General features: G+C 41.4%; 1 protein-coding gene across 4 annotated transcripts in view; it reads right to left on the bottom strand.

Moving 5' to 3' along the window:
- HECTD4 (HECT domain E3 ubiquitin protein ligase 4) overlaps window positions 1-17512 on the bottom strand; it is a 70443-nt gene that overhangs the window by 4070 nt on the left and 48861 nt on the right. For all 4 annotated transcript variants that reach the window (XM_068701382.1, XM_068701384.1, XM_068701383.1 and 1 more), the window contains exons 51-75: window positions 17243-17379; window positions 16946-17072; window positions 16189-16326; window positions 15935-16071; window positions 15611-15771; window positions 14728-14909; window positions 13137-13342; window positions 12693-12823; window positions 12261-12466; window positions 11860-12039; window positions 10276-11579; window positions 8767-8974; window positions 8245-8468; window positions 7989-8140; window positions 7695-7801; window positions 7234-7357; window positions 6251-6441; window positions 5322-5468; window positions 4359-4478; window positions 4066-4221; window positions 3137-3240; window positions 2620-2841; window positions 2034-2200; window positions 1362-1557; window positions 340-562 (exon numbers count right to left, since the gene is read on the bottom strand). In XM_068701382.1, coding sequence (XP_068557483.1) covers window positions 340-562; window positions 1362-1557; window positions 2034-2200; window positions 2620-2841; window positions 3137-3240; window positions 4066-4221; window positions 4359-4478; window positions 5322-5468; window positions 6251-6441; window positions 7234-7357; window positions 7695-7801; window positions 7989-8140; window positions 8245-8468; window positions 8767-8974; window positions 10276-11579; window positions 11860-12039; window positions 12261-12466; window positions 12693-12823; window positions 13137-13342; window positions 14728-14909; window positions 15611-15771; window positions 15935-16071; window positions 16189-16326; window positions 16946-17072; window positions 17243-17379 — 5250 coding nt within the window. The remainder of the gene's footprint in view (window positions 1-339; window positions 563-1361; window positions 1558-2033; window positions 2201-2619; window positions 2842-3136; window positions 3241-4065; window positions 4222-4358; window positions 4479-5321; window positions 5469-6250; window positions 6442-7233; window positions 7358-7694; window positions 7802-7988; window positions 8141-8244; window positions 8469-8766; window positions 8975-10275; window positions 11580-11859; window positions 12040-12260; window positions 12467-12692; window positions 12824-13136; window positions 13343-14727; window positions 14910-15610; window positions 15772-15934; window positions 16072-16188; window positions 16327-16945; window positions 17073-17242; window positions 17380-17512) is intronic.

The following is a 17512-nucleotide window of genomic DNA, read 5'->3' as shown; positions in this document are numbered from 1 at the left end:
TAATTCTCTGAACCCTAAACGGTGCAGTCCCTTTTGCCCAGTTTTAAGGCCAATTTCTTTTAGTTCCATTGTTTAAAAAGCATGCAAGACAAATACAGAAAATCTAACTGTCTCCAGAAGGCACTGTGTTAAGTAGTTAAAATTTAAGATTTATTTTTACAGAATTACATGGTTTAAAAACAGGTTTTCTTTTCTTATTTGTAGCCATAACTACCTGCCTGTTTTTAATTTTTTTTTTGTACATTAAATCCATGTTTAAATTAAAAAGGGGGTACTGAAGACTAGGACCATGATGTGAGCAGAACTGATTTTCTGTGCCTTCAGAGACAGCAAACACACCTGCAGCTCCGTCAGGGGGTGCAATTTTCATGGGGTAAGGCGGGACGTGGGCAGTGTCGGGACCTCCATCCTTGCAAGGACACGTGAAGGGGATTCGTTCCTGGTTACAGGCAAACTTTATGAACTTGCAGAGCTCCTCCTGGGTGAACATCTCCAACGCACTCCAGAAAAACTCGATGTGCTGATCAGTTTCCATCAGCCCCACCTGGTACATCGTGTGCGCCTAACAGAAAAAGGACAAAATATCCACTGCTGCTTTCTTCTCCCTTGGTAGATCTTCCTCACTTAGACTAAGAGGATAAAAGGGGATGGTAACTGCACCTCCCTCCCTAAAGTCTTCTGCCTTTTCAAAATCATTAAGAAATCCAACCACAGCAGACCATTAATATACACAGTTTTGTATCTTGTCCACCCATCAGCTTTTGTTACAGGCTCATCCTAGTCTGTCTGCCCTGCAGCGCTGGTGGAATACATCGCTTTTTTGTTTAATATGCAGGACTGGTGCAGTTCATCACTGCTGCTTAAGGAAAACAAAACAATACTGATGCTCTTTGATAAGAATATTCTATACAAAAGTTTTTTTGAAATGGCATAGTTCTTATAGTATTGAAATAGAAGTATTTAGAACCAGAAATTGTCTGTTGAACATTAATTTTAGATTTCCAGAGGTTAATTGCTATTTGAAATAGGGGCAGCAGCTCTTTCAGCCCTTAAATTCAATGACAAATATTAAGTAAAGCTTGATAAAACAGAGATGGGATTAAGATTTGATATATAGAAAAAAAAATAAATTCATTATTCCTCTCTGGAACAAGCCCTGCTGCTGTTATTCCCTGAAACCTGTGAAATCTTAAAAACTTCTTCGGGGACAGAGGGGTGTCCAAGTACAGGGCAGTGTGCCATACACACCACCACAGTGTAACGCAAGCAGAAGGTTCTTCTCTGACACCTTCCATGGGGAAAGATCCTCCTCTGCTTGTCAGTCGGGCAGGTTTTGCCAAAGAAGCTGCAGTTCTTCATACCTTGAGAAACTCCAGGTTGATGTATGGAAGCCCACACGTCCTCAGCTCCATCTCAAGGGGGGTCAGCGTAGTCAGAAGCTGCAGGGGAATGATAGAGCCAAGCCCAGCACGCACTGCAGTCATGCACTCTGGAGTCTGCAGCTCACGCATCCTCAAGCTCCTGATTGCAGTTGCATAAACATCCTTGTTCTCCCACCTGCAAGGGCAGAGATTCAAGACAAGAAAGGAGAGTGCTTAGGAACCCGCCTGTGCTATCCCCGAACTGTTATTTACAGGAGGGTTTTATGGGGAGGTTGGTTTTGAATAATTGACTCTGAGCATTTAGCTATTTACATTCTGATGCCTCCCAATTCAAGTCCACTTCAGCTTTCTCCTCTCTCACACTCACGTCACCCATTTCTCACAAGCCTTGTAACTGTGGGTGTTTACTTAAGCCGCAGGCAGTCGATAAGCACTGCTCCTCAGCCATCTATTTCTTACAGAACAAAAACAACAAGTAGTGCCAGAGATCCCAAGTTCCTGCCAACAAACGTGAAGTGTTCCCAGCTTGTTGTAGCCTTCAGCTGGTTACAAAAGCTTCTTGGGAGAGCTTGGCTCTGGGAAAATTATTCCAGAGATGCTTCTCTTGCACGTAACCCACTGCAACATCCTGCCAAGGAGGCTGTTACTCACCCCACTGGAACGTGCCTGCCTCTGGGACAAAGCTCCACTTCTTCCCCCGTCATGGTCAGGTAGGTGAATTTGCAGCATGGCTTATTAGGGCAGTCAGGGCTCTCTGTCGCTAGATGCTGAGAAGCAATTTCTGCACACAGAGCTTCCAGTTCAGTCTCATCATTTATCTACCACAAAAGACAGGAACAGTACCCGATGACCAACATGTCACAGCATCTCGTCCCTGTGACTCAGGTGAGGTATCAGCACGGTGTATGAGGTGCACTGATTATATCGCCTGCAGACATCACCGACACCAACAGGAGTAACTGCTTTGGTTCATTACTGCCTGGTTTAGTAGTGTGGAGTGTCAGTAAACGTTTCAGAAGTCTGCTGAATAGTCCTGCTGCACCTGGCAGATTGATTTGGAAAAGCTGCTCATCAGGATGTAAAATCCTGCACACAAAATAAACTGAAACACTTTGTGACCCTGCTCAAGTGACTGCGAGCAGCGAAGTTGACCACTACCAGTCAGTAAATGTAGCTGTTGGTGGAACACCGTGCTTATGGGGAAAGCCCTGAAGAAAAGAGAAAAAAAATTGCTTACATTTTCAAATTTTTTTACATAGTTGTAGGTGAGGATGTCAGCTTCCTGGAGATCAACATCAGGATCCAGTGGCTCTCCTACCAGGGTCTTCCAGAACGAGGGCAGGAGGTCAAGTGGCAGGGGAACATCTGCTCGAATTGCAATACCCAAAAGCTGCCCAAAGAAGTGAAATAGCTGCTCCTCTGCATAGGTTATAGGGCTCGGCGTCAAAATGTACTTCCCCTTTAGGAAAAAAAATAAAAAATGAGTATACAAACCAACATTTAACAATTGATGCATACCCTGCAGGCCCACAAATTAACATAATTGTGAAAATACTGGTTTGAACAAGACGAATACCACTGAATAGTCTAAGAGAGGATTTGCTCAGTTGAAAGGGACCTCACTCCAACCCCCTGCCACAGGCAGGCGTGCCACTGACTAGATCAGGATGGCCAAGACCCCATTCAACCTGGCATTGAACACATGCATTCATGGAAGGAAAGGCAACTTCATTTCTTGCACTGAGACACCACACCTTGTTCTTATTGACTGCAGAGCTTGGGCACAGCAGGAGAAGGGAGAGCGAGGAGCTCTGTAACTCTTTACAAACTTGCCAAAGGAAGTGACGGAAAGATCCACCTGCAAGAGAGAGGGACAAAATAATGAAATGCTCTCTTAGCCTTGTTACCATTGTCATTTAATTCAGAATTTGCTGTTCTCCTTGAAATCATGTTTCAAGCTTTAGATTACATGCTTAACCTCTCTGACTGCACAGGCTTTAACAATGGTGGCGTAGATGCCAGCCCTGCCAGCCTATTATTCATGCTCAAGTTCAATTTTAATAGTTTAATTACATGCAAAGATATTCATTGAATTGCCTCCTGCTGAATCCCGAAATGCTGCTTTGTCTTCCAGCACTTTGTGTGTAAGACTAGCACGAACACTTGTTACACCAGTTGGCCTGCAAATGGAATTCAGAACTCGATTAGAAGATGACGGGTGCTGTCTTCATAACAACAGGGTCCTGCAGGCAGCACATTTCCACAGCTAAAAGCAGCGAGGCAAAGTATTAGAAGTCACTGTAAATAATAAGCCGTGGAAGCAGCATTTATCTCTTCAGAGATATTGTCAGTAACAACCATGGACCTTCAAAAGAAAACTACCCTTGAGAGAAGGCATTAGGTGACGCTTTGTTCAGTAATAGGTACAAAAGTTCACAAAAAGTTAGCTAAATTGTATGCTCACACAATTCCCTGTTTTATTAAAAGATGTAAATAAACCGGCTTGCTTAATTACTGGAAGATTCTTTTTTTTCCATCTGCAGAGCTACAAACACCACAAAGGTTGCGCTGCTCCTTAAAGTTAAGGAGCCACATTCTGGTGGAAACTCAGGTTCCACTTGGAGTAAATTCTCCCAACTGTTGCCAGTGTCACCCACGTGTGAACTCTTCAATCCTGACTTACTTGTTCCATGAACCTCCTCCCCTGTGAACCGAATGTTGAAGGCATACGTAGGGTCTCCACCACTGGCGAGTTTAACACAGAGCTGCGAGGATGGTACGCAGGCTAGCTGCCTTGCTGCCTGGCAGAAATAGGAGTTTTCTGAAGAACGGATCTCCCCTGTTGAAACATATAGGAATATAAAATTCCCATACTCGGTATTTTGCAGTAACAACATATCTGAGCTTTGTTAAGACAGATCTGACATCTTACAACAGATTAAAATGACTTTTGAAGAGGATAAATGTTTCCCTTACCTCCAACTATTTCCAGGGGATCCAGGGTGATTTCTGGGGCCGCATGATCTGCAGTTCTTTGGACAGTGGCATTCAGCACTCTGTTCATTACAGTTACTTTTGTGTCATAAAAGATTAAACCTAAATAAAGAAATGCATATTTTGCATATTTCAATTATTTCAATTGTAATCTACCCTTCTACAATCTCGCTTTCTGAAAATCTTCAGTAGCCAATGATCTCCATTCAGTAACTAAGAAATGGCTAATACACATTTTCAAATTTATTTGAAGGCATTTGCTACTGATGCTTACTAGAAGAAGTGCACTGGATTAGGACACTGATGAACACAATTCTACTGTTATAGAAATAGATCCTAGCAACTCCACCAGAAATCCTGTTAATCAGAAACACTGCCAAATAGCTTTCAGAAATCAGAGATGTTTTGACAGTAATGCTGCAGGAAAGAAAACAAGATAAAAAGTAGTGCTGTCACATTGCCTTTATGGAGAGCCCAGATTTATGGGGGAAAGAACTCTGAACACTCCTCACTTCTCCATACCAGGTTCCCAAGCTTTTTTCTTTTTTTTAGCTGGGCCAAAACAAAAGCCTTTGCATGCTGACACCTTTGGTGAATTCTGTATCTTCTCCTTTTTCAGATTAAAACAAATTATAGCAAGTTCTTGCATGAATCATCCCCCTTACACTACTTCCCACCTTTAAAAAAGGAAACCAAGAAAAAACTAAGAAATGCCCTTGGGTTAATGCCATTTTGGACACGTGACAGCTTATCAGGCTGAGAATACGACCAATAAGCCAGTGTTAGTACACTGAAATCACCACCTCGCATTCCCTCTCCCCTCTATATCATCATTTCTGTCACACGTTTACATGCATCCAGGTTTTTTGCAAAACATATTAAGTAGTTCACCATGGTACATAGCACAGCCTTTCAGGCAACAGCCATTCTCCCCGAGAAACTGACCTTTGGCCTCTTGCAGCAAGGCAGCAATACTGTTACTGTACATCTCGGTCTGCCGAAGCTCCACCAGCGGCAGGAAGAACGTCTCTAATGTTGTATTGAGAGACTGCAGCAGTGCAAACCGCAGGCGTAGACTTTCAACAGGAACATCTGAAGTGGGAAAGATTCAGTCAGAGATAAAGATGTCCCCTACCTGCTGTAACGTCCATCCTCCCAGTGGATTCAGTCCAGGAGCCACACGAGCTTCCTTCGAAAGCAGCCCCTCCTGACCCCTGCACATCAAAAGGGCTGACAGCACAAGAACAGCAGTGAACCACGACTTCCCTTCCTGGATGTTAAACTCCTGGGTATCTGAGTCCACTATCTTTCACCATCATCAAATTTCCATTCATGTGGAAAAGCTCTTAAAAGTAACTTCATGCTTCGAACAGATTTAGGTGACTAAAGTCTCCCTAGGTCCAGAATTGAAATCCAACCATTCTTTCCTCCTTTAAGCTGAAAGATGGAAGCCTGTTATAGCCTGGAAGGTGTGCCTGGAGAGCACAGAACAGTTACAGTGCATTTCTAGAGACCTGGACTCCATGTTCCCCATAGTACGCACCTCCAAAGGAATAACCCAGCTGTCTGGGACAAAAGCACCAAAGCGAAAGCACCCTATCATAAGCACCAAAGCAAAAGTCAGTTGTAACCCTGTATTCAGTCACTTCAAGCTTGGAATATCTCTCTGCTCAGTAAACAGACCTGAGAAAACTAATCTCATGTGAAACCAGGGAGCCAGGATATCCCTGGGAGCCTCTCTTCAAAAGATTCAGCAGTTCCAGCAGGTGCCTTTCCTGACAAACCCATAAACAGCATAGAAATAAGAACACAAAGCAAGAACACAGAAATAAGAACACTACAAAGCAATTCCAAATGCTATAATCTGCACATACTTAACAGACAGGAAATTCTGGGATCTGCTGCATCAGCTGGATCCAAATAGACTTCATGGGGATGGAGCCGTGCTGGTGTAATCGCAAGGTGGCGACAAAGCCTGTTAATGTACTGAACCAGGGCCACGTCCATCTCCAGAGTCCATTTCCGGGATGCTTTTTGAGCATGTCTTGCATCAATGCAGGCACACCTGAAACATAAGAGGCATTACACCTGTTGAAATGCAAAGGCAATACTGCTTACTAAGAGCATGTTGAGCACAGTACCGTGTCAGGTGCTCTACTTCTCTCCCGTTTCTTAAGGGGAGCTGTTTCATTACAAGAATTCCAGTTCAAAAACTGATTCCAGTACAATTGATTTATCACCTGCATTGTCTCACTATCATTAAATAAGAAAAAAGAAAAGCATATTAAACTTACCACTGCACTAACCACTTCATGTTTAGAAGGAGATATAGGGGAAGGGAATGGATGCAGTTAGCTTGTGGACTGACACAGGAAGATAAAGAGGATTTGTTTAAGGGACTTTCTTCCTGTACAATATTAATGAGGAAGTAACAGTTCCCTCTCTGGCATTATTACTGATCCAGTAAGAACACTGCCAGTTTAAATACCCAATAACAGAACAGAAAGTCATCGCAGAAGGAGAAAAGAGACTGCTGCCAGATCAATCTATAATTCTCATTAGGCCCCTTAATTATGCAATCTGAAAGTAATAAGGGCAGTGTGGCAAATGATTTTTTGTTAGCTTTAGTGTGTACAAGTCAGGAACCTGCACTTTTACATCACAGTGACTCTCTGAGCGGATGTTTTAAGAATCTAACCAACAATTTTCTCTACAGGTCTTGCAGCCATGGATAGAAGTTTGCTTGTTACTAACACAGTGGTTAAAGCTACGTGGAATAGGAACACCTGGGATGAATTTGTTTAAAGCAAGCACAATTAATCAGCATCTCCTTTACATAATGGTTTCCAAAACTTACCTTTCAAAGTGTAGATCATATCCACAGGACAAAATAGCTCTCCACACACTACGGATATCCTGTTTAGATCGGTCAACGACAAATCTGTGAAATCCATCCAGTGTCAAATACTTCTCCTCAGGAACTGAATGTAGAGATACAACCATCAGAGAGTTAATGACTTCCTATAGAGTCTACACACCACACGGGAAAATGATTGGTGTACAAGACGACTTCCTCCTGGTTTTACCCAGCCCACCATGCCTCACTTCTCAAGTAGTTCTAAACACTGTGCTACTCACAGGTCCAATCTAGCCTGGAATCTAAACTTAAAAAAAAAACCAAAACACTACTAAATTAGCCCACTTCAAAACAATTCACAACAAAGACAAACCAAATCATTACTTTAAGCATGCCAATCCAAAACGTATTTTCTTTTTAAGATATAACAGTGTAGGAAGGTTTTATAGGGCTACTACTACCTTCCTGTTTCTTTGTGGGAGACTTTTCAGGGTCCTTCTCTTCAGGTTTGCTCTTCTCAGGAGATTTTGGCTTTACAGTAGGCTTCTTCTCACTTAAAGCTGTTCGGCTAAGGGACAAAATTAATATTAAAATTAAAATTTCCTTATGCCTGTTCAGAAAACCCAAACCATTGCTCGGTGTCTGTCAAAGACACATTTTCCTCTTACAATCAGTACAAGGAAATACAGAAGAAGGTCAAAAAGTCTAGATCCTGAGGAGAAATCAAAAATTGCCAGTAGGCTGAAGACACTAACCTGACACTATTGAGCACAGACTTCTCTTTTGTAGGCGGTTTTGTAACTGGGCGCTTGGTGCTCACAACTTTCACTGGGTGCTGCTCTTTGCCCGCCTTGTTGTACTTGCTCTTGTCAAATTTCGGCTTGGGCACACCATATTTCCTTAAAATCTTCCAACACAAGAAAAATGAATAATTAACCAACACTTTGGAGTTACACAAAACAAAACAAAACAAAACAAAACAAACACTAAAAAGAGTTTTCAAAGCACTACCTGAGTAAGCTGGTCCTCTAGCACCTTCTTTGGAGGGCGGACATTTGTGAAAAACACATGAAGAAGGTTTCCAGGAGTTTGAGAATTTATCTGCTCTTTACTAAGATAGATGTCAGCAACCTTAATTGGTTTTGTTGGAGTTAGGCTCAGCATTTGCTCAGAATGGACGCAGCTCTTAAATATTTCTGTGAGGACTTCCCGAGCACCTGGGACCAGTTTCTCACCTAATACAAAAATGCAATAGAGTACAAAATTCTGTGGCAACTCTTTAGGATTGGGAACACGACAAGACGTTTTACATTCAGCTAGAATATTACATGACCTACCAGCTGCTCTGAGAGAAAAACCAAAGAAAAATTCTACTAGCAGATCTGACCTCTCTGTACTTTAACACCCCATTTATAATAGAGAATCGAATGCTTTCACCTCTTTTGCCCAATACTGTAATTATTATGAGCAATCACATAGTCTGACCTCTGTATATCATAGTGTGAGATATCTGCCTGTATGAAAAGCACATACCTTTTATTGACTTATCATTGAAATAGTCTTCTAGTGCTGGGCTCCCCTGTGTGTCAAATAAACTCTGATTTACTGTAGAAACAGTTAAAATCTCTTCAGTTGACATTTCCATCAGTTCATCTTCACCATCCAGACTTGACAAACCAATGAGGTCACTACTGTTAAACAGACTGGCTCGGATTTTCTCTATTTTAGCTCTTGACCTTATCTGTAAAAAATAACAAAATCAGTTAACAGGAATTCTGACAGAACAAATTAACTGTCATTTATATTAATTTGGGTCTTAAGCTTTCTCCCCTCCCCATGTAAATAAATCACTATTGAATTTCTTTTACCCTTCTTCTACATTAATCACTTGATAACAGAATTCACGACCTACCTAGAAAATATCCCTTCTAAGACCACCTGGCCACTCAGACCATCATGCTGTGATTAATCATGCACAGCTGAAACTGCTCTTTCTGGAAGTTTCACATAGATAACCTGTTGTTATTTCCAACTCTGCTGTTTTTGCTTTGATTCTCCATTTGGAAAAATATTTATATTAGCACAGACCTTGAATTGTCAGCTACACAGAATTGGGAGCAGAAGCAATAATTTCCTTTGATTCTGAGGATAACCACCACACATTGTCAGAGCAGCTACAGACGTGGAGTATGTTTCAATGTGAATATGCTGACAACTTTCCATATGCACTTTATGGTTTATTTCAAATCTGGTGTCTTTACGTCAATTAATAACTTAAAAATAGCAACTGAAGGTTCTCTCTTTGAATAAGCTGATTTTCTTCTAAAATGGAAACTGATATAATCCCAGACTATGCAAAAATGCCTCTCTCAATTCACAAGCCATCAGAAATGGCAGTGCTTTGGTAAGCTGCTGAAAAATCTGCTGCATGCTGTTAGTGGAAGAGTTCTTGAGCATAGCTGAAAACCTGGAGTGACCTGACATCAACGACAACCACCTACAATGTTTTTAAAAATTAATTTTGAATCACACATCAACAGGATTTATCATCTCTTCTAAAGTAACTTTGTGGAGGAATCTGTAGATGGTTTAAAATATGTGAAAATGTAGTCATTTAAGAATTGCCTTGTGGGTCAAACTTATCTTGAAATTAATCTCCAGCAGTGGCCAGTAGCAAATCTTTGAAGAAATCTATATGAAATTTATGTGAATGGTACACAAAAAACAGTGGAGAAGAGAACTGTTACTCAGCCATCCTGTCCAAGCTGAGAACTTCTAGTCTTAATCTCTCATGCACACTGACGTACCTGTATTCTGCACCTGTGCTGAGCTACATTGCACTAACAGTACCTTCCACTCCCCATCATTCAAGTCATGACCTCAGTTAAGCAGAAGAATTTTCAAGAAAGGAAACATATAACACACTTTTCTTAAAAGTCAGATCACGGTGTTATACATAAACCAAAATTATTACTACTTTTTGCTAAAGACAAACAAGAAAACCAACCCATGGCCAAAGTACCACCTATTGAAGCCTATTACCTCCACTACAGCAAAACCTTTGATTGGCCGTGACAGAAGCGGCTGGTTGTCCAGAGATGTGACTGTGTACATCGATCCAACATCAGACACAGATGCTGTTTCCACATTGTCAAGCGGCTCCCCGAGACTGCCAAGGCTGCCAAGGCTCCCGGTACTGCAGTGTGAAAGATCCAAACTCTCCTGGCTGGAAACAACGTGTGGTTCTAGCAGTCCTGGTGGGATGGCCAGCTCCAGTCCTGCTTGAAACTGGTCAACTGAGATGTCGCTAACGGTCCGAGAAATTCCCTGCGAGCTGCAGAGGGAAGCCTGGCTTGTAGATGCTGAAGCACTCACACTCATAGCAGGCGTGATACTGCTAGAGCTGCTGATATCCAAACTGTCAGCACTGCTGGAGACGGTTGGCTTTTCCAGTTCAGTTCTGCATTCTCCTCCTTCCGCTTTGTCCTTGATTTTTTTGGGGTCCTCTTCCTGCAAAGGGATGTAGATTTCATCCTTGAAGACTCCACCATGCGCGTTGCATGCCTTTCTGATCGCATTTCTCACAGTACTCTCCTCCAAGTGAGTTGGTATTCCAGAAATGACAAGCAAGCGGCTGTGAGCTGTGGGACCTACTAGTGCTTGACATGCATCTGCCACAGCATCGTTTGTCACACCCAGCCCTTGCGGGTCCTTTTTAGTTAGGTGTCTGAGAATTATAAGCAGAGTCAGTGCTCTATGAAACCATAACATATCCTCAGGCTTGCTTCCTCCTATACTGAGGATTGCAGCATCTGTTTCAGCTGCTCTGGATGAAGACCGTTTGCCTGAAGATGATGTTTTTTCCCGCTTCATTTTGACTTTTTTCCTCTTTGACAGCAAGCTTGGACTCTGTGGCGTCTGTCCTGGAGAAGATGATGAGGAGGAGGAAGAGTCGCTAAGGTTTGGTGCACTTGTTGAAGACATCACATTAGCTGTCACGCTCATATTGATGGGTAAGGTTACTTCTGCTACAGCAAGGCAGACTTCCATCAGAGCATGAAAGTAGGTAGAAAATCTTCCTTGGTCAGCTGCTCCAACACCAGAACCACCGCATGCATTTCCAGACACCCAATTTTGTGTTTCTTCATCATACAACTTGTGAAGTTCTGACTGCAGGGCCATGAGCATCGCTAGACAGGGATTTAGCTGCAGGGCAATAGAAGATGACAATCCTGCTGGATTTTTTTTCTGCTCCAGATTGTGAATTTTGCGAAGCAACTCAGCCAGGAGATGAAATATCAATTCCTTCACACATGCTGCCATGTCGGTTGTCCAGAGAAAGTTCCCTGTGTGTAGAAGGTAAGGCACTGGAGTCAGCACTGTTTCAGTGGGAGTAGCTTTAATGTTACTGCTACAACTTACATAATAAGAAAAGGTCACCCCCAATGGATGTGTCAATAGTAAGAAAACCTGGATGGCTAATTAAAGAAGTACACAGAAACATACAAATTCAATATAATAGAAGACATCAGAAACACTACTCTCATTTTTTTTTTCTCCCCTAAAGCCTCCAGCTGAATTAGCACATTATTGGTGTTCATTGCTAAGTCAATACTGCATTCTCACCTAAAAATTCCACTACTTGCAAGAGAACTGAAGCAGGAATAGTATCCAGTTCATCTTCTGATTTCCCATCTCCATCTTCCAATTTCCAAGTTAACAGCTGTTCAGTGAATGCCATTGCCAGGGGGAACTCAAGGGGAAGAGAATGCAGGACAAGCACAGCTCCCGGAGGAGGAGATACTCCTAAGCAAAAAGGTCAGTGAAAACACCATGACTACAGCCATTGCAAAAGTGAAAGTGATACCATATCTGTTAAGGTTATTTTTTGAAGCTAAATTTATGCTAAATGAGAATCTTCCTTACTAAGTAGTGGCAATATAGGAAGCTCCTACAAAGGCAATGATTATGTTTGCCTCAATTTTAAGAATATAGTTTAAAAGTTTTTAAAATATATTGATTTTTACCTAGTTTGATGTGGACCTTGTCTGTAGGGGTGATCACTGAAGGGTACTGATTAGTTGTTGGGGGAGGCGTTAGGCCTGTGTTGGTTGGAGAGGCATCTCGAGGATAACACACGGCTTCAATTAGGTTTAACTGGCCGTTCCTCTTCACTTTATGCCCAAGCCCATAGACGAGCACTCGAGCCCAAGGAGCTTTATACAGGGAAGAGCTAAGAAAAGACCAAGAACAACGCAGCTGGAATGTAACTAGCTACTAAAAATCCCAACTCAAACAAGATGAAACACTGCAATATTTATCCCACCTCCCAGAAAATGAGTCTCTGAGAAGAGAAAAATCTGCAAAACGAGCACCTACGTACTCAGAGTTTACAGGGGCTCAGCAGCACGAGCAGCATTACTTTCATCTTGGCCACTCACAGCCCCTCAATTACTTACTCTTTGCGGAATCCAGACTGGCTTTCCTTACAGGACACAATTACAAATGCAGCCCCAGGAAAATTAACATCCATATTGACTTTGGATTCGGAAATTGGGAATTCTTCAGCAGGAAACTGTTCTGGTGCAGTCTGTAATGTAACAATTCATAATGAAAGCTCCCAAGCAGCAGCAGCAAACCACCCCCCTCTTCTTTTTCAAATAAAATATAGCACCACAAACAACGATGTAGGGTGCAGCCGCTTCATTTTAATATGATCCAGTGTATTGCTACTGCTTGTGTTTTCAGTGTGCCCAACATGGTCAGAATAGCAATATAATCCAGCCAGAGAAACAATTTAATGTGACAGACAGTATTACAGAAGTTAGAATCACATGTAAATGTTCCTACCAAGGCAGGCCTTGAAAACAACACTGCTCACAAAACATTACTAAATATTTTACCTGCAAAAAAGAGCAGATCTGTTTCGTAAGGTCTAACAGACTCTCCTCTCCTTGATGCAGTGTCCGAGTGATGGCTACAGTAAGCCACTCTCTGATGGCTTGCGAATTGCCCTGGTAGAAGAGGTCTGTGGCAGCACAGTTCTGGGAATGTATGCAGTGTTGCAGAGACTGGGCCAAAAGAATAGAACTTGAACTGATTGTTCCATCTGTAATAACAAGTAGAATATGACAAATTTGGAGATCACCTCAAAATGTTTATGTAGCTCACAAAAACAGACAGTGGAAAGAAGCTTTTAAAGAATATAACAAGCTGCTAACTTTCACTCCTGAGCAAATTCGAACCTCCTCCTGACGGTCAGCAGGAGAACAGATCCTTCAAAGACCAAACCTGCTCCCTGATGCCATTGCTTCCAGATGGGATAGCCCTCTAAATGCCAGCTGTATTCTTCACCTGCCTTAAACCAGCCCTTAGGGAGGCCTGTCAGACACACACTGAGCTGTATGGGTTAACAGCTGACTCATTTTGTCCCATATACAAAAGCAGGCACATTTCCATTAACTGCATAAGTACAGCAAGGACAAATGATCAGAAGTGCTTTCTTCCCCACTTGTTCTAGATGAGGTGAAAGCAGCTTTATCTGTCCTCAGGCTTTCCCCGTATACAGAGAGGACTGCTGTTGGGTGGCCCCAAGCGGGCCTCAAGCCAACATCCCACCGTTGTTCTGGAGTTAATGGGAGAAGCTGAAGGAAGTCAAAGCACAAAGGACAGGGCAATTCATGAAAACTCCAGTTTGGAAACTGTATTAGCAAGACGTAGATTAAAACTATTTTTTAAACCACGGGAAAAAAAGAAAAGAAAAAAGCTTGTAAAGTTATTCTCCAAGCCATGCAAAGTAATGCTGTTCTCTGCAAGGGGATCTTTTACAATGCAGCATCTGTTAGATGTAGCCAAGTTTCAAAGACATTGGAGGAGGGAACGACACTCTTTTTAATAGCCTATTATTTAGCAATTCATACTTCCTCCTTATGCCCCAGCCATGTTACACACATTTCTTTGCATGCAGAATAGCTTTGTCACGATAATTGCCTTCATTAACACTCACTTGAATTAGCCCAAGATCCTTTTCCATGATTCAGCACATATATTTTCTAATGAGATCTGTGATTCCAGTAGGAAAAGGACAAACCACTTTGTAAAATGAAGAAGAGTTGAATTTTGAAAACTGTGAGACCCAACTGGCATTTAGTTTCCTTACAGGTATCCCTATGGGTACTTTCCTCACCCCCACCCCACCCTACTTCCTAAACAGAAGGCCACTGATGACAAAGGGACAGAAGCACACTGAACGGAATCTTATGAGGGTCTCTGAACTTTGAGTACTTGTAAATTAGATCACGAGCAAAAATTTCACTTTAATACCGTATCACTATGGTAATTCCATCAGGAGTCCATTGATACATCTATTCAAATGCTATCATTAATAGCTAATTAGTAAGTGCCAAATTTAGTTTTTTATTTTTGGTGGTTTTTTTTTGGCCCCAGAAACCTATCATATCAAAAAGCTGCTGTGATAAAAAAATCAGTGCTTACCAGGAAGAGGTGGTGCAAGAAGTTGGTTGGATAGCAACTGCAGGTGCTCCAGAGTGATATCACGAATAGCAGGAATATGAAACAGACGCGTAAACATATGTGGAGATTTGGGGGCAAAAATGTTGAGAAGAGCCATGCGGCAGTAGAGCTTGGCCAGTGCAGCTTCACTTCGCAGAAGTTCTCTAGAAAACACAAATATCAAAATATTTGATTGCTTCAACACTTAAAATATAAGCTGTATCCAGCAAACTGCCTTTGTATCCAAATATATATATACTTGATTTGTTCTGTCTTAAATGGTTGAAGTAGACCCAAATCTTTCTTATACAGCCTGTCTAATTATTTTATTCAAATGCCTTAATTGGATACATCAACTCTCCACAAAATCAGCAGAGAGTTCTTGAGCCTTCAGATAGCAACTGAATGATGGCACAAGAAGTGCAGGCTTCAGAAAAAATACCTGTTAGACAGGAATACATAAAAATGCTTTCATGTGGTGAAGTATCACTTTGCATTAAACAAAATATGCCATTTTCTATACTATTGCTCTCAGACTCAGTCTTCCTGCAAATTCAAGCCCCAGGAGACTGCTCAGTTTGTGTAAAAACAGCTTCATGTCACTGATGACAAAAATCAAGGTCCTTTACTGTTTCACGTCTTTAAAATCTTTGGGAGAAAAATACTCATAAAACCTATTCTGGGAAGAAAAAAATCCCATCTGTACACAAGTCAGACAACATGCTTTGAGTTTGAAGTAATTTTTCCTATCAAAGATTCGGAAGCTTACTATTGCTCAAAGCAAGGCTGCAGTAGATACTTGTATTATCTGGTACAGAATTTCATATAATGCAAATGCCTTCTTAATTTATTTTTTATTTTTTACCTGTGAATTTGGATATTGGTATTATCCAGGGTAACCAATCCATTTGTTGCAGTCCTCCTATAACCAGCAGGTGGCCTTTCTAACATGTCAATAGGATACCAGTATCTAACCAGAACTCCTTCACTTCTGAGGTATGTCTCTACTTGTACCAATTCATTGACCTGGAACACCAAAAACAGCACTGTCAAACACAGCAATGACATTTTGTTCTCCAAAAAAGAGCACCAAATCAGCATTGTAAGCAGTTCAGTATAGCTAATCGTATTTGCTCATAGATCTGTGATGCTGATCTTTCAAGTGCCTTCCCAACCTATCTTTACTCACTGAATCAACATCCAGAACAACGCCATGAAGACCAAATGTCTTCAGCATCCCACGAATAGCAAACTTGGGTAAAGCTGTTCCAACAGCACTGCTGGTGACATTGTTACTGTCAGGAGAGCGAGTCACTACTGTGAGACCTGGACAGAAAAGAACACAACGAAGGCTCAGCACTTGCCTCAGGCAAACAATTTGTACAGCAGATCCCTAGTACCAGAGACCCTTAGCATTTTAAGGCACTTTTTTGCTGACCTTACCTTTTCGTACTTTATCAATTGTAAACTTGTTTGCTTCATCTTTGATATCCTCAATGGTAGGAAGGTAGAGGTCTCTTGGGATGCCACCATTTTCCTCATAGAGAAATTCTACAGTTTGTCGTGCTATATCAACCATTCCTGGTAGACAGAAGGAAGTGCTAGTTATTTTCCCCATCCACTTGGGGTAAGTGCTCCTGATGGACTAAGAATTCTTGTTGTCATTAACACCATAGGCAGCTGAGGTACTTAATTACTTAAATATTCTTTCAGTCAGACTGACAGACAGGGAGTAGAGCTTTCCTGATAGAGACTCACACGCTCTGCACCAATGGTCAGAATTCTCACTTTGCTTTTACTGTGACTTTCTCAAAAATCAGCCATCTTGCCAGAACTGTATTCACTTACAAACCCCTCCTTAAAGTTTCACAAAAGACTGGCATTGATGTAGCCATAAACAGAAAATACATGCAGATAATCTCTTCCCAAATTATCATTTCAAAGTATTTTTGCATTCACATATAATTTCACAACAAATTTTTCCACAATTTCTAAAAACATTTTTCCTATTTAAAGGTTAACTCACTTGAAAGAGTTAAGTAAGGAAAAAATCATGATCTCAAAACAAATTCTGAACACTTTTCAAAAACAATAAGTGAAGACATTTATTTTCCAGCCTCAAATACAGTAAGACGTACAAAACAGATGTTATCTTGCACATCACATGGAACTATAAGCACAGGAAGAAACTTAGCCATACCTAACTGCAAAGCTCCTTTAATCTGATCCAACCCAGACTTCCTCTCAGCCTCATTACGGAATCTTCTTCTAATTGTAGGGAAAACTTTAGTTTCCCAGGCTTTAACCAACAGGGCATAGTGATCCTCCTATAAAGACGGAAGTTATTTAGTATACTAAAAGGAAAAAAGTTATTAACAACTCTATCTTCCTTAAGGAAGCAGAGTAAACACTTGTGTAGCAAAACTTAAAAATGTGAATTACAAGATCCATTTTCAGACTATAAGTTAGAGCAGGCAGGTCTTGCCACATTTCTTACCCTGGGAATATCATCATCGTCGTCATCATCACTTTCATCATCTGCAATAGGAGGGGGATGAGGATCAGGCCCTGATGTGATGAAGTTCTCGTAGCTTAGTTCCATTTTATAGTGGCAAGATGTGTCACTGTCATATTCTGTAAAGTACACATGGAAATCATCAGACTATAGCAAACCAGAAGGCACGTAAAAGTATTCAATGAGATTTTTGAAATATATTGCATCCATATAGAGGAAGGATGAAGTAACTTTTTTTTTTTTTAATTGCTG

The sequence above is a fragment of the Anas acuta genome, chromosome 17, assembly GCF_963932015.1.
Source record: "Anas acuta chromosome 17, bAnaAcu1.1, whole genome shotgun sequence".
Taxonomy (NCBI): domain Eukaryota; kingdom Metazoa; phylum Chordata; class Aves; order Anseriformes; family Anatidae; genus Anas; species Anas acuta.
The sequence above is the reverse complement of the archived record's forward strand: the minus strand, read 5'-3'. Positions and strand labels throughout refer to the sequence as shown.